This window comes from Dipodascopsis tothii (assembly GCF_038497935.1).
Source record: "Dipodascopsis tothii strain CBS 759.85 unplaced genomic scaffold V1510scaffold_9, whole genome shotgun sequence".
NCBI lineage: Eukaryota > Fungi > Ascomycota > Lipomycetes > Lipomycetales > Lipomycetaceae > Neoaidaea > Neoaidaea tothii.
The window spans coordinates 20958-43943 of NW_027117993.1; the positions used below are offsets into that span (position 1 = coordinate 20958).

Here is a 22986-nt window from a genome sequence, read left to right on the forward strand (position 1 = left end):
CGCCGTGGCGTGGCGGCCGTGGCCGCGGCCGCGGCCGTGTCGCGCATCCGGCCGCCGGTGCGGTGCCGGGCCGACACCGCCACGCGACCGCCACCACCGCCGCCGGCGCACAGCCGCCCGCGCCGCAACGGCGCCGCGCCCGCGCAGGCTGAGCCACCTGCGCCCCAGCCCCTGTGGCTCTCGGCAGTCACCGCCACAGAAACAAAACACCAACAACTAATCATCACCAGGCAGACTTTGCCCTGTCGTCCCGCAAGGAAGCGCTTGGTGGGCTCCCTCCCCATTTTCGTCTTTTCCCTGCAAATGTTTGGTGCAGACTCCACGCATCCGCAAGCAGATTCGAGCGAGGGCACAAGACAGTCTTCTCAGATGCGACCGCCATCACCATCGCAATACTACGGGACGCCGGCACGGGCGGCGCCGGGCACAGAGGTAGGGCAGCGGCGAGGCGTATCACGCCGGACGGCCGCGCGCCGCGCATCCATCGAGCGGCGCGATCGGGCCGGCGGCGCGCGGGCGATGGATGGCCGCGCGATCCGCGGCGCGGCGCGCGTGCGTGGGCGGCCGAATTGGCCGGTGGCGACCGGGCTGACAAGCAGACTCCGCGGCGGCCGGGCGGGGCCATGTCCATCTCGTCGCTGCTGAACGACGACGCGGCGGCAGCGGCCGCGGCCGCGGCGGCCGCGGCGGCGGGCACGGCCGGCAATGCGGCCAAGGCCGATCCGGACGCGGCAATGAGCGGCGGCGCAGGCGCCGGCCCGCGGCCAGGCCCGGTGATGGGCGACCTGACGGTCGTCGGCACGGCGTCCAACGTGGACATGCTCGGCGGGGCCGGCGTGGACGGGCGCAAGGCGGGCCGCCGCAAGAGCCGGCCGGAGGACAAGGCCGGGCGCGGGCGCAAGCCTGGGCGACGTACGTGGGCGGGCGCGACAGAGCTGACGGCAGCGGCCGCGGTCGTGGACGACCCCGACGAGACCGAGCTGTCGGACATGAGCGCCGGCAGCGCCGACGACGCCGACGACGCGCAGCTGGCGGCCGAGCGCGCGCAGTACATGGGCTCGCTGCGCAAGCGCGTGGCCGAGATCGAGCAGCTCGAGATCGAGAGCCGCAAGCGCCAGCGGATGGAGTACCAGACGCGGTGCCACGACCTGTACGCGCTGTGTGCGCAGCACGGCCGCGCGCACGCGCGGACGACGCTGAACGACGTCGCGCTGGACCGCGTGCTGGCCGAGGAGGAGGAGGCCGAGCGCGAGCGGCGGCGCAAGGCGCGCCGGGCGCAGCGCAAGCGCGCCAAGGGCGACAAGGACGGCGACGGCAAGGACGGCGACGGGCGCGAGGGCGACGGCGCGGCGGACGAGCCGGACCGCGCGGCGGACGACCGGCCGAAGCCGAAGAAGAAGCGGCGCGACAAGCGCGAGGACGAGCCGCGGGGCGCGGCCGGCGAGCCGCGGGCCGACGACGCGGACGACGCGGACACGCCCGACGACGACAAGGACAAGGACGCCAAGCGCAAGCGCAAGAAGAAGGACGGCGCGCCGGACACGCCGGCGGCCAAGCCGCGCGACATCAAGCCCAAGGAGCTCAAGCCCAAGGACCGCGGCGCCGGCTCGGACAAGGAGGGCACGCCGCAGGCGGCCAAGCGCGGCGGCGGCAAGAAGCGCGTCGTGCTGGCGCCGCCCAAGGAGGAGCCCGTGGACGACGAGGGCGTGCCGGCCGAGGCCGAGGACGCGCCCACGCCGGGCGCGGCCACGCCGACGCCGGGCGCGGCCAAGAAGAAGGCCGCGGAGCGCGCCAAGGAGCCCAAGGAGCCCAAGGAGCCCAAGGAGCCCAAGGAGCCCAAGCCGGCCGCGCCGCCGGCCGACAAGGCGCCCGACGCGTCCAAGGAGCCGTCCGCGCGCGAGGCCAAGCTCTACCACAAGGCGTACGCGACCATGTACGACGCCATCTGGCGCGACATCGCGCGCAAGGACGTGCCCAAGGTCGCGCGGCTCATCCAGAGCTCGCAGAACGCCAAGACGTCCAACGCCCGCAAGACCGCGCAGCTGGCCGTCAAGGAGGCCCGCCGGTGGCAGTTCCGCACCAACAAGAACGTCAAGGACCTCCAGGGCAAGGCCCGTCGCGCCATGCGCGAGATGCTCGTCTACTGGAAGCGCAACGAGCGCGAGGAGCGCGACTCGCGGCGCCGCGCCGAGAAGGAGGCCCTCGACCAGGCCAAGCGCGAGGAGGAGCAGCGCGAGGCCCGGCGGCAGGCGCGCAAGCTCAACTTCCTCATCACCCAGACCGAGCTGTACTCGCACTTCATCGGGCGCAAGATCAAGACGGACGAGATCGAGCAGACGTCGCGCGAGGGCGACGCGCCCGCCGGCGCGCCCGCGCGCGGCGCCGACGTCGACCTCATGGCGGCCACCGGCGAGGCGCGCCACATCTCGGAGATCGACTTCGACGCCGAGGACGACGACGAGCGGCTGCGCAACATGGCGCTCATGAACGCGCAGTCGGCTGTGGTGGACGCGCAGGCGCGTGCGCGCAGCTTCAACGGCGCCGCGGCCAAGGCGCCGCGCACGGAGCTGATCGACGTCGACATCGACGGCGAGATGAACTTCCAGAACCCGACGACGCTGGGCGAGATCGAGATCGCCCAGCCCAAGCTGCTGTCGTGCCAGCTCAAGGGCTACCAGCTCAAGGGCCTCAACTGGCTGGTCAACCTGTACGAGCAGGGCATCAACGGCATCCTCGCGGACGAGATGGGCCTCGGCAAGACCGTCCAGAGCATCTCGGTCATGGCCTACCTGGCCGAGACCCACAACATCTGGGGGCCGTTCCTGGTGATCGCGCCCGCGTCGACGCTCCACAACTGGCAGCAGGAGATCTCCAAGTTCGTGCCCGAGTTCAAGGCGCTGCCGTACTGGGGCAACGCCAAGGACCGCAAGGTCCTGCGCAAGTTCTGGGACCGCAAGCAGCTCACGTACACCAAGGACGCGCCGTTCCACGTGCTCATCACGTCGTACCAGCTGATCGTGGCCGACGCGCAGTACTTCCAGCGCATCCGCTGGCAGTACATGATCCTGGACGAGGCCCAGGCCATCAAGTCGAGCTCGTCGTCGCGGTGGAAGTCGCTGCTGGCGTTCCAGTGCCGCAACCGGCTGCTGCTGACGGGCACGCCCATCCAGAACTCGATGCAGGAGCTGTGGGCGCTGCTGCACTTCATCATGCCCACGCTCTTCGACTCGCACGACGAGTTCTCCGAGTGGTTCTCGAAGGACATCGAGAGCCACGCGCAGAGCAACACCCAGCTCAACGAGCAGCAGCTCAAGCGGCTGCACATGATCCTCAAGCCGTTCATGCTGCGGCGCGTCAAGAAGCACGTGCAGACCGAGCTCGGCGACAAGATCGAGATCGACGTCTACTGCGACCTGACCCACCGGCAGCGGTCCATGTACCGCGCGCTGCGCTCGCAGATCTCGCTGATGGACATTATGGAGAAGGCCGACTCGGACGACGGCAACCAGAGCCTGATGAACCTGGTGATGCAGTTCCGCAAGGTCTGCAACCACCCGGACCTGTTTGAGCGCTCGGACACGACCTCGCCGTTCTCGTTCTCGACCTTTGCGCGGACGGGCTCGTTTCTGCGCGAGGGCAACACGCTCGACGTGGGCTACTCGTGCCGGAGCGTGATCGAGTACGCGCTGCCGCGGGCCGTGTACGCGGGGCTGCTGGTGCCGTCGGGCGCGAACGGCCGGACGGGGTTCGAGCGCAAGTACCTGGGACACCTGCTCAACATCTGGGACGCCGACGGCGTGGCCGAGCGCGCGCCGGGCGCGCTGGGCTTCCTGCGGCTGGCCGACACGTCGGCGGCCGAGGCGAGCCGCGCGTTCAACGGCAGCCTCGTCGCGCGCGGCCTGGCCGAGGCCCGCCGGCCGCGCGCCAGCCTCTACGCGTCCGTCTACGGCCCGGACGCGGCCGTGCCCGCGCGCCGCATGCTGCTCGTGCGCGAGGCCGCCGAGTCGACGGCCCAGACGCGCGCCCTGGCGCCCGGCGGCGCCCTCGCCGAGCTCTACTCGGTCGGCGCCCGCGTCTTCAAGGACGCCCAGCTCGACAACATGGAGTCCATGTGCGACCCGCGCGCCACCGCGCCGCCCGTCGAGGTCACCTGCCGCGACCGCTCCGCGCTCCACGCGCGCGAGGACGCGCTCTGGAGCCCGGCCTTCCGCGACCTGCTCTTCCCCTGCACCAACGACTACGAGGACCGGCTGCTCGAGTACGACGTGGCGCCGCACGACTTCCCGCCGCGCCAGCTCCTGCCCCCGCCCGCGTCCGAGCGCGACGGTTTCAGCTGGATCCGCATTCCAGCCATGAGCCAGCTCGTGACGGACTCGGGCAAGCTCACCAAGCTGGACCAGCTCCTGGTCGACCTCAAGGCCAACGACCACCGCGTGCTCATCTACTTCCAGATGACCAAGATGATGGACCTGATGGAGGAGTACCTCACGTACCGCCAGTACAAGTACGTCCGGCTCGACGGCTCGTCCAAGCTCGGCGACCGCCGCGACCTGGTCAACGACTGGCAGACCAAGCCCGAGCTGTTTGTGTTCCTGCTCTCGACGCGCGCCGGCGGCCTGGGCATCAACCTGACCGCGGCCGACACCGTCATCTTCTACGACTCGGACTGGAACCCGACCATCGACTCGCAGGCCATGGACCGCGCCCACCGCCTGGGCCAGACCAAGCAGGTCACCGTCTACCGGCTGCTCGTGCGCGGCACCATCGAGGAGCGCATGCGCGACCGTGCCAAACAAAAAATGCACGTCCAGCAGGTTGTCATGGAGGGCAAGGGCGCCGAGGAGGGCGGCGCGGCCGTGGACTTTCAGAAGGGCGGCGGCCGCGACGTGGCGTTCTGGCTGCTGGAGTAGCCCTGGCATCGTGTATATATATTACTAGATCTATCATGAGCGCGCGCCGCGCGCAGTGCGGCGCAGCCGCAGCGCGGCTGTAGTGCGCCGCACGGCGTGCGGCGCGGAGCGCCGCGGGGGGTGTGGCTCGGCGGCTATGCGCCACGGCCGCTATGTCCACAGCTGTCTGCCCGCAGGGCAGCCACCCTCGACGGAGTCGCCGCCGGAGGCTTGTGCGGTGGCGGTGCAGAGCAGCGCCGCATGGCGTGCGGCTCATTCGTCCTCCTCGCTGGCGCTGTCCTCGTCCTCGAGCGCGTTGGCCTCGTCGATGGCCCGCAGGTTCTCGGCCTCGCTGGGGGTGCTCTGGTCGTCCTGCGAGTGCACGCGCACGAGCGACTCGGTCAGATCGACCGCGGAGATGTCGTAGCGCGGGTGCAGGTACTCGTGCGCGGGCCCGTCGCCGAGCGCGAGGTCCGGCGCCAGGTCGAGCTCGTTCCGGAACAGGGTCGAGTAGACCTTGAGGAACCAGATGGCCTCGTTGCGGATGTGGAACCGGATCGGCGACGACTCGGACAGCCAGTCGAAGCGCAGGCCCTGGCCCATGTGGCGCTCGAGCCGGGCCCAGACCTCGTACGTGTACGAGAGATCGTACGAGGGCGAGAACGAGGTCGAGGCCGCGCGGTGCATGTCGGCGATGAACTCGTTCATGGCGATCATGAGCTCGTACCGGCGCCGGTGGCACGCCCAGCTCTCGGCCTCGGGCGTGCCCGGCTTGTGCGGGTTGACGAACGGCTCGGCCAGCTGGCGGCAGGCGCCCTCGACAGCCACGTAGAGCGGCTGCTCGCGGCGCGGCCGGCCACGGCGGCCGAGCATGGTGTTGCGCAGGGTAATGTCGCCGAAGGAGTTTGTGATCCGGATCACGTTTGCGATCAGCGTGTCCGAGAGGTTCGAGATCAGGATTGTGACCAGCGGCAGCGCGATCAGCGACCAGATGACGAAGAACGCCTTGGCGGCCGGGTACGTCGGCACGTAGTCGCCGTAGCCGATCGTGAGCAGGCACAGCGAGCAGAAGTACAGCGCGTGGAAGAACGACCAGTTCTGGATGGTGCAGAAGACGAGGGCGCCGATGAGCCAGACGACGAGAAAGACCGTGGTCGAGAAGAGCAGCGTGACCCGCGCCTGGAAGTGCACGCCCGCGCGCGTGAAGCCGCGCATGGCCTCGAACGCGTCGCGGTCGGTGGTCTTGCGGCCGTCGGCCCGGGCCGCCGCCAGCGCGTGCGCCCGCAGCCGGTCCGTGCGGATGACGGCCATGCGGCGGCGGCCCGACGACACGACCAGCGTGCGGATCGACGACACGATCAGCGCCAGCACCAGGATGCCCACGAGCGCGTACGGCAGCACCAGGGCCCGCGGCAGGTCCGACGACGGCGAGTAGTCGCCGAGGCCGATCGTCAGAATGGTCACGTTGCAGTAGTAGACGCCGTTGGCGAAGGTGTAGGCCTCCATGCGGGCGAACGCGCCGGCGCCGATGGCCAGCCACGTCACAAAGAACAGCGTCTGGACCATGAGGCTGCGCTGCGGGCCGTCGAGCACAAACTGCGCGGGGTAGAACCCCGACAGGTGGCCGACCTCGTTCGCGGCCAGCAGCGCGCCGCACAGCCCGTACAGCACGCACGTCATGACGGCCATCCAGAAGCCCTGGGACGACTCGACCGTGGCGCCGTCGGCCGCGTGCGCGCGCACCAGCGCCGGCAGCGTCACGTCCGCGTGCAGCGTGACGTCGACGACCAGCAGCGCCGCGCCCACGACGAAGCCCAGGATCGCGGCCGCCTGCGCCGCGTTGTACCGCACGCGCCCGGAGAAGTTGAGCAGCAGCGCCAGGTTGGCGCCCAGCCCGGCCGCCAGCGACAGCGCGTTGAGCGCGATCACCCAGGCCGGGTCCGCGAACCGCCCGACCACGTCCTGCTCGGCCAGGCCCGCCCGCGCCTCGGCCGACAGCCGGACCAGGATCGACCACGACTCGGCCAGCGACGCCACGTTGGTCAGGTTCGCGATCGGCCCGAGGAAGCCCGCAATCAGCGGGAACGTCGACGAAACAAAGTACCACCGGGCGTGCATTGCCATCAGCGGCCGCCGGTTCGGCGCCGTCCCCGACGGCAGCCCGGCCGGTGCCGGCTCGAACCCGCCCGGCAGCGCCTCGGGTGCGCCCACCGCGGTCGCGTTCGAGTCCGCCGACAGCCCGCGCAGGTGCGCGCTGCTGCTGCTGTTGCTGTTGCTGCCCGAGCTGCTCTCGCGCTCGGCTTTTTCGGCGCCGCCGCCGGACGGCCCGGCGGCGGCCGTGCGTGCGTGCGCCGTGCGCGCCGGCCGCGGCCCGTTGCCGCGGCCCGTGTGTGTGCGCGCCGTGCGCCCGTCCATTGTGTCCGGTCGACGTTTGCGTGGTCCCGGCCGTGGCTTTTTTATCTGCGGCGCTGCGCTGGGACATCCCAACACCAGACAACGACAGCCGGCGCCATGTGGCTGCCTGCACTGCGCGGATCGCTCCGGCGATCGTTACGTCGACGTGCGGGTGGCGCCGACGACCCGCGCGGCTGCACAGAGCTCCGCGTGCGCCACGCCGTGCCGGTACCGCTGCCGCGGCGCAAGCGAGCCTGCCAGATCCGCTGCGCCGCGTGACGACGCCCACGTGTGATACGCGTACGCGGTCGTCACGGTCGGGCCCGCGCCGCACGCGGTGCGGCTCGGCGTGGCGCGGGTGCCTGCAGCGGCGAGACCCGTGTGGCGGCGGCATGATACGGCCGCGTAGCCTGCATGCGTACGGACGGGCGGATCCGCCCGACTGGCTGGGCGCCCGAGTCATGCAAGCCGCACGCCCTGCGGCTATCAAACATTGTGCATGACTCAGTCGCACGTGTGTGGGGGCCGCCGGGCCGCGTCCGTTGCTGCTGAGCGGGTCCGTCGGGCAGGCTGCCTCCGAACCGGGCGGCTCCGGCGGCATGGACGAGCCTGCGGGTGTGACGCCGCCGGGGTGCCTTGGCGCAGGATGCTGTCGCGGCTACACTGTAGGCTCTGAGCCGCACGCCGTGCGGCAACGCAGTGCGCCACTGAGCCGCACAGCGCGCGGCGGTCTAGCACGTGCATGCCTGCGCCGCACTCCGTGCGGCTGCCAAGCATTGGCCACGATGCGCCGCACGCCGTGCGGCTGCCAAGCACCGTGCATGACTGCGCCGCACGCCGTGCGGCTGCCAAACATCCCGCGTGCCCGCGCCGCACTCCCTGCGGCTGTCAAACATCGTCCATGCCTGGCGTCCTGCCCGCAGGCAGCCCCTCCGGCGCAGTCGCCGCCGGAGGAATCCACCGGCCAGCCGGACCGCCGCCGTCAAACAGAGGAGAGATTGCTACATACAATCACGAGTCCAGCACGTCGCGGACTTCAATGCCAAGGTTGTCGCGGGCCGCGGTGCGCAGGCCGGCCTCGAGCACGTCCTCAAAGCCGCCCGAGGACGTCAGGAGCTGGCGCAGGCGCGCCAGCCAGAAGCCCAGATCGGACAGGCCGACGACAGCCAGGAACCGCAGGTGGCGGGTCCAGGCCGCCAGCCGGCCGCGCCAGGAGGTGGGGGTGCGGACGAGCGAGCTCGAGGCCCAGCCGGCGAGGATCTTGATGCGGTTGACCGGCGAGCCGAGCTGCTTGTTGAGTGCCTGGATGATGCGCATGGTGCGGCCCAGGAAGATGAGCTCCAGCGGCATCTTGGTCGAGTCCTCGATGAAGCTCGTGAAGGCCTGCTTGAGTCGCTCCTGGCGCCGGAAGCGGCCGGCCGCGGTATCGTCGTCGGGCTCGGCCGCCGCCGGGCGGTAGGCGCGCAGCATGACGGCGGACGCAAACAGATCGGACTGGCCGACGCCCCAGGAGCGCACGATCTCGCGCACGCCGGCGTCGTCGAACTCGAGCATGCGGCGCCACAGCAGGCAGTACTGCTCGCGGAACGCCGGCGGCATGTGGATGTACAGGCCGTGGTCGAGCAGCACGAGCTGGCGCTTGCGGCCTACGCGGCGCAGCAAGATGTTGCCGGGGTGCGGGTCGCAGTGGACAAGGCCCCAGGAAAAGACCTGGGCGCCGAGAAGGTCGTCGAGCGTGCGGGCGATCCAGGGCGCGTCAAAGCCGGCGGCGCGCACTGCCTGCGGCTCGGCCAGCGACACGCCGTCGATCCACTCGAGCGTGAGCACGCGCGGCGTGGTCAGCGCGCGGTACACGGCCGGCACGTGCACGCGGTCGGCCAGTGCCGGCTCGGACGCGACCGCGGCCGCCATGGCCTCGGCGTTGGAGGCCTCGTTCTCAAAGTCGAGCTCGCTCTCGAGCCGGCGGCACGTGTAGTCGACTGTGAAGTACAGCGGGATGTCGAAGACCCACCGGTCGTAGATGTAGACCATGGCGCGGTACGCGCCCAGGTCCCAGCCGACCTGCTTGCGGATCGCCGGGTGCTGGACCTTGACGGCGACCTGTTCGCCCGTGTGCAGCTGCGCACGGTGGACCTGGGCGATCGACGCGGACGCCACGGGCTCGTGGTCGATCCACGCAAACACGGTCTCGGGCGCGGCGCCGAGCTCGGCCCGCAGGACGGCCTCGACGGCGGGCCAGTCGTCGCGCGGCGCCTGATCGTACAGCGTGGCGAACTTGCGCTGGAACGCCGGGGGGAGCACAAAGCTCTGCATGGCAATGGCCTGGCCCAGCTTGATGTACAGCCCGCCGTTGGCCGTGAGCATGTTGTAGACGAGCCCGGCAACGCGCTCGTGCAGCGCGGCGACGTCCCGGTCCTCCCTGAAGTTGAGCTTGTAGTCGGCAGCGATCCAGATAAGTGTGGCGACGGAGCGCATCGAGCGCGAGACGGCGTGCGCCTCGGCAAAGTCGTAGGCCACGACGGCGCCGACGACGCCGGCAGCGACCGCCAGCCGGCGCCGTCGCCGCGGCGGCGGGGCGCTGGCGAATGCTCGTGCGGTAGGGCCCGCCCGCGGGCCCCGCGCGCGTGCGAGCGCGGCCGCCCACAGCCGGGGCGTGCGCGGAGAAGACCACCTGAACATGCTGGGTGGGTTGCTCCGTGTGCTGGGAGACGTGGGCCGAATTATCCGCGTCGTGCTGGTCGATCGTCTCGTGCGCTGGTCGGGCGATCTGTTAAGTCCGTTGGGAGCCGCACGCCGTGCGGCGCGAACATCGCCATGCGCCGCACACCGTGGGGCTGCGCTGCGGCGGGACGCGCCGCACGGCGTGAGGCGCAGGGTCCGCGCCGCACGTTGCGCGGCGCTCTCACTGTACAGCGTATATTACATATTACAACTATCGCGGCCGGCCGGGCCGCCGCAGCGCGTCCATGTCGAACTCGCTCGAGCCAATGAGCGAGTCCATGACCGGGTCGCCCTTGGGCCGGATCACGCGGTGCTGCGGCAGCCGCTGGTACCCGCGGGGCTGCCGGGGGTACCCGGTAGGCGGCATCAGGCCCATGGGACCCGGCATCGGTCCGCGGAACCCGCCATGGACCTCGCCGTGGAAGTCGCCGCGGCCGCGGACTGGGACGCCGCGTATGCCGCCGCGGCCGCGGGGCGCGCCGCGCAGGGGGCCGCGCATGTTGGGGCCGCCGCGCATCGGCAGACCGGACTCGGAGTAGGCCTGCCGCGACTCGGGGCGGCCAGACCCGGGCACCGGCGACGCCGATCTGAAGGCCGGGCCCGGCGAAGCCGAGCGCATGCCCGGCGCCGGCGATGCAGAGCGCACGCCCGGCGCCGGCGATGCAGAGCGCACGCCCGGCGCCGGCGATGCCGATCGGAAGCCCGGCGCCGGCGACGCCGACCGGCCCATCGCTGGCGACCCCGGCCGGCTCATGTTCCGGCGGTCCAGCACCGGCGTCGCCGGCCGGCGGAGCGCCGGCGACGCGGGCCGGTACGGATCGCCCGCGTAGTCGGCGTCGATCGAGTAGTCGTAGTAGTCGTAGTAGTCGTAATAGTCGGCCAGACTGCCGGCGCGGTAGGAGGCCGTGTTGGGCCGGGCCTGGCGCGGGTACGCGCCGTCCGGAACGAACGGCGGCGCAAAGCCCTGGGCTGTGTGCGGCCGCATGCGGCCCTGGAGTCCGCCGCGGCGGCCCGGCGACGCGGGCGGGAAGCCGGCCGACGGCAGCCGGGGGGACGCGTGTGGTCCGGGTCCGGCGGGTCCAGGACCGTGGGCAAGTCCAGAGCCGGGTCTGTGAGCCGGTCCAGGACCCATGTGAGTCGGTCCGTGCACAGGTCCAGGACCCATGTGAGCCGGTCCGCGCGCAGGTCCGGGACCCATGTGAGCCGGTCCGTAGGCGGGTCCTGGACCCCTGTGAGCGGGACCGGGGCCCCTGGGGACAGGTCCGTTGGGTCCGAACCGCGGTCCGTAACCTGGCCCAGTCACCGGCCGCTGCAGCTCCATCTTCGGCGGCGACGCCGGCGGCGTGGCAAGCTCGAGTTTCGACAGGGCCAGCATCGGCGTGCCTGGCGGCGTCGTCGACTGGGGCTCGATCTGAATGTCCTTGGGCGCGTCTGTCGCAGCCTGCGACACGTCCGCGTCTTTGGACGCGTTTGCCGTAGCGTTCAGGGCCGTTTCCAGGTCGTCGGCCGGTGCCGGTTCGCCAACCGGTGCCGTGACCGGCTCGGCGGCAGGCGCGGGCTCGGCCATGGCAAGCACATGCTCAGCCACGGCAGGCGTCGGCTCCGTCTCGGGCGCCTCGTCCTCCTCGTCTTCCTCGGCCGGGCCGACCAGTCGGATCGTGGCCGCTGGCTCCGGCGCAATCTCGGCCACCGCCGGCTCCTTCTCGGCCACCGCCGGCACACTCTCGGCTATCGCAGGCTCGCTCTCGGCCTCCCCTGGCCGCCGCGGGTCCGGCAGCGGCCGCGTCGGTGGATCCGACGGCGGCCGCGCCGGTCCCCTCTTCTTGTCCTTGCGTGTCTTGCTGCGCGGCTCCGGCGTCGGCAGCAGCGGCGACTCGGGCACAGGCTCGTCCGAGAGCGGTGTGCGGATCGCCGGCGACGGCAGCAGCGTCGTGGGCGAGGGCAGGACGTCGGTCTGGCTGCCGCTGACCCGGCCCAGCGCCGTGTTTGCGCGCGCCACGTCAATGGCCGGCGGCCGCTCGCGCGGCCGCGCCTGGCGGCGAAGGTCGCCCAGGTCCTTGAGGCCGGCCGAGGCCGGCAGCGGTTTGCGTGTGGCCGCGGCCGGCGTGATCGGCGACGCTGGGGAGCTGGGCGTCGACGGCGACGCCGGCACCAGCGCCGGCACGGCCGGGCTGGTCTGCGGCAGCCGCGCGGCCGCCGCGGCCACGGCGTCCGCAGGCACAGGCGTGCGCACGGGCACCGGGGCCGTCGTGGCGGCCGTCGGCGGTCGCGACGCCGCCGGCGAAACGACCGCCCGCCGCGCGATCTTGGACTTTCCGGCAGTTTGCTCGGCCTTGCGCTCCCACTGCTGGCGGTCAAAGACGGGCACGCGGCCGGCCGTCGGCGACGGGTCCGCCGGCGGCCGCACCGTGTTGCTGGTCGGCGAAATCGGCATCAGCGGCGACAGCGGCGACAGCGGCGGCAGCGAAAGCGGCCCCGTGTCCGTCGGGAGCGGCGGCAGCGTCTTGGCGCCCGTCGAACGGTCGCCCCGGGTGCCGCCCAGGCCGCCCGCCGTCTGCAGCCGCGCCCCGGGCCCGATCCGGTCGGCAATGGACAGATCGGTGGCCGCAGCCAAGCGGGCAGCCGCCGCCGGAGCCGCCGGCAGCGGCGTCGCCGCCCCCGCCGGCCGTCCCGCCGTCCGCGGCGACCCCCCCGGGCCCGTGCCCGGCCGTCGGCCGTCCTCCGGCCGCGACGACTTGCGTTCTGGAAACCGCGCGGCCGGCGCCGTCGCCGGCGCCGGCGCCGGCGCCGTCGCCAGCGCCTTCTCGCGCGCGCGCGGCACGGCCGGCCGCCCAGGGCCCCACACGGCGCGCGCGGCCTGGGCCGCCGCGGCCGCACCGCTTGTTCTCTCTCTGTGTTCCGCAGACACGATGGCTGAAGGCACGAAGGCGTGGTGCTGCGTCGTGCGCGGGCGCGGAAGAATTTGCGCCCCTTCCACGTGACGCGCCGCACGCCGCGCGGCTCGTCACGTGCCCGCGACACGTGCCCAAGGCCGCCCGCCGCCCACCGCATCCCCCAGCCATGGCCGAGGACTTCAACGAGGACGACTTCGACTCGGACACGCCGTCGTCGTCGAACTCGTCGACGGCGAGCGAGATGGCCACGCTCCAGCACGCGCCGTTCCAGAAGCTCGTGCCGCCGCTCAACTTCGCGCCCGTCGAGGAGAACCTGTACCGCAGCGGCCAGCCCGCGCCCATCAACTTCCCGTTCCTGCAGGACCTGCAGCTGACGGCGGTGATCTGGCTCGAGGTGGAAGACGCGCCGGCGTCGCTGCGGCAGTTTGCGCGCGAGAACGGCATCACGCTGCACCACCTCGGGCTGATCACGTCCGACGAGGACGACGTCCAGACGGCCAACCCGTGGGACCAGCTGCCGGAGCAGACGATCGTGCGCGCGCTGCAGCTGATCGCGGACCGGCGCAACTACCCGCTGCTGGTGTGCGGCGGCATGGGGCGGCACCGGTCGGGGACCGTGATCGGCTGCCTGCGGCGCGTCCAGCGCTGGAACCTGTCGTCGGTCTCGGAAGAGTACCGGCGGTTCGCGGGCTCGCGCAAGCGCGTGCTCATCGAGCTGCACATCGAGGCCTTTGACACGGCGTCCGTGAAGATCAACCGCGAGCTGGCTCCGGCGTTCCTGCTCTAGCTGTACAGTACGCAATGCATTTCTATCTAGTTGCCGAGAAGCTTCATCGAGAGCGCCTCGAGGTCGGCGAGCGTGGCCGGCTCCTCGACCTCGACGACGTCGCGGCGGGCGCGCTTGCGCGGCGCGTCCTGCTGGAACCACTTGCGCTTGGGCTCGGGCGACGGCGAGCGCGCCGGGCCGGCCGGGCCGGCGGACGCGTCCGACGCCGAGCCGTCGTCGGCGTCCGGGCCGTCGTACGGCGCCAGCTCGACGCCGGCGTCGTCGTCGTCGTCGCTGGCGTCGGCGCGCTCGCGCTCGAGCCGGCGCCGGCGCTTCTCCTTGCGCTTCTCCTTGGCCACGGCCTTGTCCTCGACGTCGGCCGACGCGATCATCTCGCCCTCCTTGGCCACGAACGCGGCCTTCTGGGCGGCGGCCGGGCCCTGCGCGGCAAACGCGGCCTCGTCCTCGAACTCGTACAGCTGGTGCGGGTTGCCGTCGTCGTCGAACACGAGCTTGGTCGGGTTGGGCTTGTTGCGCAGCGACAGCTTCTTGGACAGCGCGATCTTGGCCTGCCGCTTCGACGTCGGCTCGCCGGCCGCGGCCTCGTCGTCGCTGCCGCCGATGCCGTGGTCCGCGCGCTTGACGGCCATGAACTCGCCGTCGCTGTCGGAGCCGTCGTCGCCGAGCGGCTTGTCGCGCACCAGGTTGGCGTAGTGCTCCGACAGCACCGTCTGGTTCTTGCGCTCGAACATGCGGTCGTACTTGGTCCGCACGGCCGGCTTGGCGGCCTCGCCGGCCTCGCTCTCGCTGCCGCTGTCGTCGGCCGTGGCGCGCGGCGCGTTCTTGAGCGCCTTGGCCCGCTGGCCGCTGAGGAACTTGATCCGCGGCGCGCCCGGCAGGCCCAGGCTGGCCGCGTACTCCTCGGCCGGCACGGCCGAGACGTCAAACACCTCCTTGTCCTTCTGCAGGTACACGCTCTTGACGTACGAGATGAACGCCTTCTGGCCCAGGTACTTGACCTCCGGGCTCCGGAAGCACAGCGCCTGCAGCTGCGCCTGGATCGACTTCTTCTTGGCCTCCTTGATCGTGATCTTGTCGACCGGCACCCGCCGCGCCTCGAACCGCTGCGCCATGCCGGCCTCCTCGGACGGCGCCAGCATCAGCAGCGCGCGCCCGGCCTTGTCGAACCGCGCGGTCCGGCCCACCCGGTGGATGTACGTGTCCACGTCCTCCGGGCAGTCGACCTGGACGACCCAGTCGACGGCCGGGAAGTCGATGCCGCGCGCGGCGATGTCGGTCGCAAACAGGCACGCCATCTTCATGCTCGAGAACCGCTCGGTGATCTCGATCCGCGCCGTCTGCTTCTGCTTGCCGTGCAGGTGCATCAGCGGGATGCCCGGGTGCAGCGTCTTGAAGGTCTCGAACACGAACCGGACCTGCTTCGACGACGACAGGAACACGATGATCTTGGCCTTCAGGTGCGTCTTCAGGAACCCGAACAGCGCGTTCAGCTTCTCCGGCAGCGGCGTGACCACGTAGTACTGCTGCAGGTTCGCCGGCGTGCTCGTCGTGGCCGCCTCGTGCACGGCAATGTACTCGGGCTCCTTCAGGCTCAGCCGGGCCAGGTCCGACACGGACTTTGTCTGCGTGGCCGAGAACAGCATGGTCTGCCGCTCGCGCGGCAGGTGCTCCACGATCGCGTCCAGCGTGCTCCTGAACCCCATGTCCAGGATCCGGTCGGCCTCGTCCAGCACGAGCATCTTGAGGTTGCCGGTCTCGAACCCGGCCGCCTGGTCCATGTGCTGCAGCAGCCGGCCCGGCGTGCAGATCAGGATGTTCAGCCGCGAGATCCGCTCGCGCTCGACCTGCACGTCCTTGCCGCCGATCACCAGGCCCGCCGAGAACGAGTGCGCCCGGCCGATCTTGCGCAGGACCTCGAAGATCTGGATCGCCAGCTCGCGCGTCGGCGAGATCACCAGCGCGCCCAGCCCGTCGTACGGCGTCCAGTTGGCCCGGTACAGCGCCTCGAGCAGCGGCACCAAGAACGCCAGCGTCTTGCCGCTGCCGGTCTTGGCTGCGCCGAGGATGTCCCGGCCCCTGAGGGCGACCGGGATCGACGCCTTCTGGATGTCTGTGAGCCGCGTGAAGTGCGACTGCTTGAGTCCTGCCGTCAGCGCTGCCGCCCGCCACTCACCGACCTTGGGCCGTCTGTTTTGAGAGCGGCAGCTCGTCAAACTGCTCGATCGTGGCCGGATCCTGCCGTCAGCGCCGCCGCGGGGCCACTTACCAGCGCCGCGATGCGCTCCTCCAGCTCGCGCATGCTCTGGGCGTCCAGCTCGCGCTTGGCCGTCCGCAGCGCGGACTTCTTGACCGGCGCGGCCTTGGTCTTGGGTTTCCGCGGCATCGTCGTGTGTTCGTTGGATCGGCTGCCGAATTTTTTTTCAAAAAGTCCCAAAACGAACATATGTGGGCACGGCGTAGCCGCGGGCACGGTCACGTGACGCGCCGCGCGCCGTGCGGCGCGGCGCCACAGCGGCTGTGCGCCACACGGGCGGCTACATGGCCGCGCGTGCGGCTATATGCAGGCGGCGACATGCTCTGGCCGCGTGCGGCTATATGCAGGCGGCGACATGCTCTGGCCGCGCCTCGTCGCTACTATGTCACAGATCTATTGAACATGTACAAACTCCAGTCCTTCCAACCGAGGCCAGCGGCCAACTTTTTTTGAGAGCCAGGCCAGAAATGCAGGGGCCCGTCCGCGAGCTTAGGCCCACTGGCGGCTCTCGACCAGCTCGGGGCCAGCCGGGCGGCACAGCAGCTGTTGGTGCAGCACGTTGAGCGCCTTGAGCGCGTCCTTCTGCTGGATCACGCACGAGATGTTGATCTCGCTGGCGCCCTGGCTGATCATCTCGATGTTGATCTCGGCCGCCGCCAGGGTCGAGAACATCTTGCCGGCGATCCCAACCAGCTGCTTCATCTGCTTCCCGACCAGCGACACAATGGTCATGTTGCGGATGATGTCGACGGTGCCGAGCTTCTTGAGCTCCTCCGAGGCCTCGCGCAGGCCGCTCAGGTTGCCCTCCGAGTGCAGGGCCATCGACACGTGGACCTCGGAGGTCGAGATGAGGTCGACCACGAGCTCGTACCGGTGCAGCGTCTCGAAGATGTCGGCCAGGAAGCCGTGCGAGAGCGCGCGGCGGTTCGAGTGCACGTTGAGCACGACGATGTTGGGCTTGGTCGTCACCGCCGTGGGCTCCTTCTTCTGGGTCTGGAAGAAGGCCGAGGAGATGCGCTCGAGCGACGTCGGCGGGTGCGGCGGTGTGACGTCGCCCTTGCGCGAGATGTTGTCGGGGTAGATGACGGTGCCGTCGCCCGCCGGGTTCTCGACGTTTTTGATGCGGATCGGGATGTGCGCGCGGATGACCTGCTCCATCGTGAACGGGTGGATGACCTCCGAGCCGTAGTACGTGAGCTCGCTGGCCTCCTCGGGCGTGATGATCGAGATCAGCCGGGCAGTGGCCACCTTGCGCGGGTCCGCCGTGAAGATGCCGTCGACCTCCTTCCACACCTGCAGCTCGTCCGCGTTCAGGCCGACCGCGGCCAGCGCCGCGCACAGGTCCGTGTATCCGCGGCCGATCGCGTTCAGCAGGCCGCCGGGGACGGTGCCGAAGTAGCCCGTGATCACCGGGACCTTGTCGCCGCACTCGCGCACCTTGAGCGCGATCTGCGTCGCCACAAAGTCGTAGAACGACTGGCCCAGGCCGGCCTTGGCGTTGAAGTCCAGCGGCACGATCGCGTCCAGGCTGACGTACTCAGCCGGGATGTCTCGGTCGTTCAGCAGCGCCGCCATGAACATGCACGCCAGCTTCTCGCCGGTGCCGATGATCGTGTCCTTGGTCCGCACGCTGATCTCGTCGATCACCTGCACCGCGCCGAGCAGCTTGAGCAGCACGTCGCACTCGCGGTTGATGTCCTTCTCGAGCTCGACCTGCAGCTCGAAGCTCTTGATCAGCGACTTGGCCGTGCCCAGGTGGTCCGACCGGATCGCGTCGACCACCGCGACGAATCCGGCCGAGTCCGAGTCCTTGATGGCCGACTCGGCCGCCTTGAGCAGCCGGTTCGTCGTGCCCTCGGCCTTGGTGTCGGTCGACCGAGCCGAGCACACGATCGCGACCTTGTTCGAGTTCAGGTACGAGCCCACGATGTTGTCGACGATCTGCACGGGGAACTTGCCGACGCTCGTGCCGCCAAATTTCTGCACGACCCAGTTCCTACTGCCGAGGCTGCTGACCGAGTTATTCAGGCCGAGGCTGCCAGTCGAGCTGACCACCCGCTCATTCAGGCTGGCCGCGCCGAGGTCGATTGTGGAGGGAAGAGGCATTGTCTGCTCGTCAGTACGCCGTTTTCAACGGTTCGCGCCGGTTCGGCCGGCGAACTCACTGCGACAGCGACTACCGGCACCGCCCGCCATCGCCCGCCGCCTGCAGAACCGCTCGCCCGACCGCCCACCCGGTCGGCCGCTGCGTCGCCGAGCTGCGTCGTCGGCCGGTCTCGGGCCGACACCGGCGCTCAAGAAAGAACAAACATACCTCGCGAAGTGTGCCACCAACGTCCTGTGCCGGTGGAAAGTGTCTTGTGGTAGGTCGCTTGAACCAATTACTGCGCCCTCGAGTAAGCCGGGGGGGTTTTGCTGTCAAATGTGCGTGCCCAGGCCGTGTGTTCCTGGTCTTTCTCTATATAGTCTGCGGACTAAAAAAATTTCGGTTGACGCAATGACTCAACTTTGTCGTGCGGCTCATTAGGGTTAGGTCACAACGCTCTTTTTCCTCGGGAGCAAACTGCCTAGGCGAGCTGCTCCGCGCCAGCGCGCGCCTAGCGCCCGCCGACGGGCCGCCGTATCGGCGCTGCAGCCAGCCAGGGGTACGGGTGGTCGCAGGAGCCAACACAGCGGCGCTGGCGAGGCGTGGCATGTGGCGCGGCGTGGGGGCTCCGTGGCGCAGCGCCCGAGCGGTGGCGGTGGCGCCACAGACAACCCGCGTCCGACTCGCGTCTGACCCGCGTCCGGCCCGCGCCCGACCCGCGTCTGACCCGCGTCCGGCCCACGCCCGACCCGCGCCCCGGGTCGCACCCTGACAGTGCAAAGTCCATTGTACACGGCACGTGCTTTTAGCTACTGTACACCCACAGAGATCTATCGACCGCCAGACACTCGACCTCAGTCGTAATCCAAGTACTTGCTGTCGGACCGGCGATCGGGCTTGTGGTCGTAATTGTGAGGCCGGCTGGGGTCCGCCGACGGAATGTAGATGTCGTGAGCTTTGCGCACGTTCGGGTTGTATCCGTAGCCATTCGCCCCGTAGCCGTCGCGCCCGTACGGCTCCCGGCCGTACGGCTCCCGGCCATACGAGTCGCGGTACGGCTCTCGGTACGAGTCGCGGCCATTGTACGGCTCGCGGTTGTACTGGTCGCGTCCATAGGGCTCGCGGTTGTACGGCCCGTCGCGGCTGTAGCCCTCTCGGCCGTAGCCGCCGTCGCGGTTGTACGGCTCGCGCCCGTAGCCACCGTCGCGGTTATATTCGCGCCCGTAGCCGCCATCGCGTCGGCCGTAGCCCTCGCGTGGCGGCGGCCCAGGCGGTCCACCGGCGTTGTATGGCTCGCGCTGGCCGTAGTAGCGTCCGGAGGGCCGCGAATAGCGGCCGCCAGGACCGCCCGGACCGCCCGGACCACCCGGACCGCCAGGACCGCCATGAGCACCACCCGGCCCGCTGGGACCGTTGGGACCGTTGGGGCCGCTGGGACCACCGGGACCGCCCGTGCCGGTGTCGTCGTAGGGCAGGTGGCTGCTGTGGCCGCCACCGGTCGCCGAGACCGGGGCCGGCCCGTTCGGCCCGCTGGGGCCGCCAGGACCCCCTGGGCCGGACGCGCCGCCTTGCGGCCCACCGTGCGAGCCGTAGCCGCCGTTGTAGCCGCCGTAGCCGCTGTAGCCACCACCGTGGCCATTGCCCGGACCTCCATGGCCGCCGTGGCCGCCACCTCGGTACCCATTGTGGCCGTTGTAGCCGCCGCGGCCGTGCCACGCCGGCTCCGAATCTGCGTGCGGCCCCGTCGGGCCCGCCGGTGCCGGCGGCCCCGGCGGACGCGCCGACATCTGCTCGCGCTGGGCACGGAACTTGCGCTTGTCGTACTCATGCGACGACTCGTACGTCGGGAGTTCGCCTGGAAGCGACGGCAGCGGCCGCGTCGAAAAGAACGGGTGCTTCAGCGCGACATCAGCCGAGCTGCGCGCGTCTGGGTTGAGCTTGAGCAGATCCGCCAGCAGCGACACGCCCTGCGGTCCCATCCTGGGGTCAGTTTGGTCGCACACGTCCACCTACGAGCTGAACTCGGCCTCCAGGGTTCGCTTGTGGTTGTCGAACGACGCGTGCTGCGCGTCCGGCAGCCTGTTCCAGCCCGGCATGTTGTCCTGGGTCGGCGACCCGCACAGCTGGAAGATCTTCTGGATCTGGTCGAGGTCCGAGTTGCCCATCAGGATCGGCTTGTGCACGTACATCTCGCCAAACACGCAGCCGACGCCCCACATGTCAATCGCGGTCGTGTACTGCCGCTCGCCCAGCAGCAGCTCCGGCGGCCGGTACCAGCGCGTGACCACGCAGTTGGTGTACTTCCGGCGCTCGCCGCCCGGCGGCGGGTCCTCGAACCGGCGCGCCAGGCCGAAGTCAGCGATCTTGAGCACGCCCTTGTTGTCGATCAGCAGGTTGGCCGCCTTCATATCTCGGTGCAGGATGTGACTCTCGTGCAGGTACCGCGTGCCCTCGAGCAGCTGCAACATGTAGCACTTGATCTGCGCGACCGTGAACGACACCTTCGGGTTCTCGAGCAGGCCCGACAGATCGTGGTCCATGTACGGCGTGACCATGTAGATCTCGCCGCTGCGCTTGGTGTTTTTCTCCCCTGCCGTCAGTGTTGCCCCCGCGGCTACTTACACACAGCGCGCTCAACCGCCATCTCCGACAGCTGAATCACGTTCTTGTGCTTGAGCGACTTGAGCAGCCGGATCTCGCGCAGCGCTGTAATAGGGAACTGTGGTCAGCGCCCGCCGGGGCTGCCACTTACGCCCTCCTTCTCGTTGTGCATCAGGATCTTCTTGAGCGCGACCAGCGCTCCGCTGCGCCGGTGTCGCGCCTTGTGCACTTCGCCGAACGTGCCCTCGCCAAGCTTCTCGAGGAACTCGTATTCCTGCTTGGCAAACGAACACCCTCGGAACTTGCGCTGCGGCTCCGTCACAGTCGTGCTCGCCAGCAGCGACGCGGCCGCGCTCGACTGCGTCGTGCCCGTCGGCCGCGTCCGCGCTGGCCCTGGCACGGCCTCCCCCGCGTCCAGCCGCCGCCGGCTGGTCGGCGGCGACCCACCGCTGGACGACCGCGCCGACGCCGGGCTTGATCGCTTCATCACACGCGCTACCTGCTGCACTTGTGCACTGCCAAGCTGCTAATGGTCTGCCGGCCCTGTACAGCCTGTGCGTCCATTCCTCGACGCGCTGCCTGCGCGTGTTCTGTCCTGCGGCTCTGCTGGTCAGCCACCGGTGTCCGATCCGCAGCCATCCACCGCCTGGCCATCGATCCGGGCCCCGCGCCGACGATTCTGGCCGCCATCGCCGGCCTGGAGCCGCGCGACCGTTGACGCCTTGGGGCGGCCACCGACTGCGCCGTCCGCTACGCGGCCGCGCGCGTCCGTCGCCTCGTCTGGCCCCCATGCTCAGCGAGCTCGCCCGCTCTGGCTGGTCTCACTTACCTGGGCTGTGGTGCAACCTTGGTCTGCGCCGCCTGCCGGATGAATTTTTTAGCAGAAGAAAGAGAGTCCCAAGGTGCGGCGTAGTGGTGACTTACGCGCACCACGCCGCCCGGATCAAACCTTCTACACCCCGGCCGCCACGCCCCGGCCGGTGCAGACCTATTCGATGGCCGGTAGCCCGATCTACGCGATGCGACTGGTCATGGCTGGTGGGATGGCGCGACGCTGTGGTCGTACCAGCCCGGGATGCATGCCAACGGCCGACAGCGGCTGCGACCGCGGCACTCGTCGGTCGGGCGATAACGCCGAGGGCGACGCAGAGGCCCAAAACGCTGACGAGCGAATCCGGCGTGACCGTAGCGACGCCTACGACTAAGGGCCGGCCGAACAGGCGTTCCCTCAGGCGCCCCGAGTCGGGGTGTCGCGTCTTTGTGTGCGTGAACTTCGATTCGGACGGCCGCCGCGTAAACGGAGGGTTGGCCCGCGGGCCAGTGGTCCAGAGACCCCCGGGCGTCTTCTTGTGGGGCACATCGGACGACGATTGCCCCGGTCAGACGACCAGACGACGGCCGATCGGCGGTTACCTGACATGGTCGTACGGCAGGCTTGGCTACGGTGTGCTTGCGGCGGTGCCTGGCATGCCCCAGACTCGGCGTCGCGCCAGTGGGCTACGCGCGAACGTAGACGCCGCAGTGGTCCGTGAGCGACCGCCTAGCGGACCGTAAAGGAGGGAGTGGACAGCAAACGGCCGGTGGCTTGCCCGCGCGCGGGCGGTCAACCCTATCGGCGAGTAGGTTAAGGACCAGACCGCGACCCAATAGAATGCGTAGCCACTGCGCCGGCAACAACTAGATCGACCCAGCCCGATCAAGACTGACTGCAGCGGTAGCCAGTGGATCGCGCCTCCTGCAGCAGCCGGCGTAACCAGGATATTTATCCTCAGATCTCGCAGGCTGGATCGACGGGTCGGCACCAGCCAGCCATGGTCGCGGCCCGCAAGCTGGCAGCGCCGCTAGACAGCGACATACGCTAAACAGCCGGGGGGCGCCATGCCTAATGGCCGTAGAGTTCGGCCCAGCCCCGCGGCCGGCGGCGTTGCCAGGGGGTGGTCTCCCACCGGAGACGCCACTGGCGGCCCCGGCTGCCGGCCACTACGCTGCCTGGTGGCATCCACCGGGGTCAGAGGCCGGCGGGCCCGGCGGGCCCGGCTGGTCCCGGCTAACAAGCATGCTCGTCGGGCCGCAGCACGACGCCAAGACGCGGGCCGCCGTTGGGCCGGGCTCGAGCCGGCGCGTTCCTGTCGCCAATTGGTCGCGCAGACTGCCGACGGTCATGCCGCGGCATGACGGCCAGACCAGTCCCCCCGATCGGCGCTCGCGGTCGCCGAGGTCCGGCAGGAGAAGCCATGCCGCGGCCTAGCGGCCGATCGGCCGAGTCAGTAATTGAGTCATGTGACGCGAGCAGGCTCGCCAGCTAGCGATCTCGGACCACGGGCATGAGTCTCCAGGCCTGAGCGCTCGTGACCGGTGGG

At 70.2% G+C, this 22986-nt stretch overlaps 7 protein-coding genes across 7 annotated transcripts; 2 read left to right on the forward strand and 5 right to left on the reverse strand.

Annotated features, from left to right (window-relative positions):
* Positions 1-623: 623 nt before the first annotated feature.
* V1510DRAFT_443205 (SNF2 family N-terminal domain-containing protein) lies at positions 624-4910 on the forward strand (the record flags this gene model as incomplete). The annotated part of the gene is given in 5 exon segments (XM_066935658.1): positions 624-1220; positions 1389-1979; positions 1998-2090; positions 2106-2138; positions 2151-4910. 5 exon segments carry the CDS (start codon positions 624-626, stop codon positions 4908-4910), a joined length of 4074 nt encoding a protein of 1357 aa, XP_066789827.1.
* A 252-nt stretch (positions 4911-5162) lies between these two features.
* Positions 5163-7081, reverse strand: V1510DRAFT_392051 (uncharacterized protein; the record flags this gene model as incomplete). The annotated part of the gene is made up of 1 exon (XM_066931787.1): positions 5163-7081. Exon 1 carries the CDS (start codon positions 7011-7013, stop codon positions 5163-5165), a length of 1851 nt encoding a protein of 616 aa, XP_066789828.1. The 5' UTR covers positions 7014-7081.
* Positions 7082-8155: 1074 nt separating this feature from the next.
* Positions 8156-10028, reverse strand: V1510DRAFT_392055 (ABC1 family-domain-containing protein). The gene has a single exon (XM_066931788.1). The coding sequence runs from the start codon at positions 9960-9962 to the stop codon at positions 8295-8297; it is 1668 nt and encodes a 555-aa protein (XP_066789829.1). The 5' UTR covers positions 9963-10028; the 3' UTR covers positions 8156-8294.
* A 3039-nt stretch (positions 10029-13067) lies between these two features.
* On the forward strand, positions 13068-13725 carry V1510DRAFT_414159 (putative tyrosine-protein phosphatase). Its single transcript, XM_066933365.1, has one exon. The coding sequence runs from the start codon at positions 13140-13142 to the stop codon at positions 13683-13685; it is 546 nt and encodes a 181-aa protein (XP_066789830.1). The 5' UTR covers positions 13068-13139; the 3' UTR covers positions 13686-13725.
* V1510DRAFT_375843 (P-loop containing nucleoside triphosphate hydrolase protein) lies at positions 13681-16088 on the reverse strand. The gene is made up of 3 exons (XM_066931553.1): positions 15952-16088; positions 15863-15920; positions 13681-15828 (listed from the first exon to the last, which is right to left on the reverse strand). Exons 1-3 carry the CDS (start codon positions 16066-16068, stop codon positions 13712-13714), a joined length of 2292 nt encoding a protein of 763 aa, XP_066789831.1. The 5' UTR covers positions 16069-16088; the 3' UTR covers positions 13681-13711.
* A 229-nt stretch (positions 16089-16317) lies between these two features.
* V1510DRAFT_414163 (Aspartate/glutamate/uridylate kinase) lies at positions 16318-18422 on the reverse strand. The gene is made up of 2 exons (XM_066933366.1): positions 18254-18422; positions 16318-18048 (listed from the first exon to the last, which is right to left on the reverse strand). The coding sequence occupies exon 2, from the start codon at positions 18043-18045 to the stop codon at positions 16429-16431; it is 1617 nt and encodes a 538-aa protein (XP_066789832.1). The 5' UTR covers positions 18046-18048; positions 18254-18422; the 3' UTR covers positions 16318-16428.
* Positions 18423-19773: 1351 nt separating this feature from the next.
* Positions 19774-21113, reverse strand: V1510DRAFT_362831 (kinase-like domain-containing protein; the record flags this gene model as incomplete). The annotated part of the gene is made up of 4 exons (XM_066931104.1): positions 19774-20005; positions 20039-20615; positions 20648-20744; positions 20778-21113. Coding segments are annotated over 4 exons (1242 nt in total), but the record flags the coding sequence as incomplete, so codon positions are not given.
* Positions 21114-22986: the final 1873 nt, after the last annotated feature.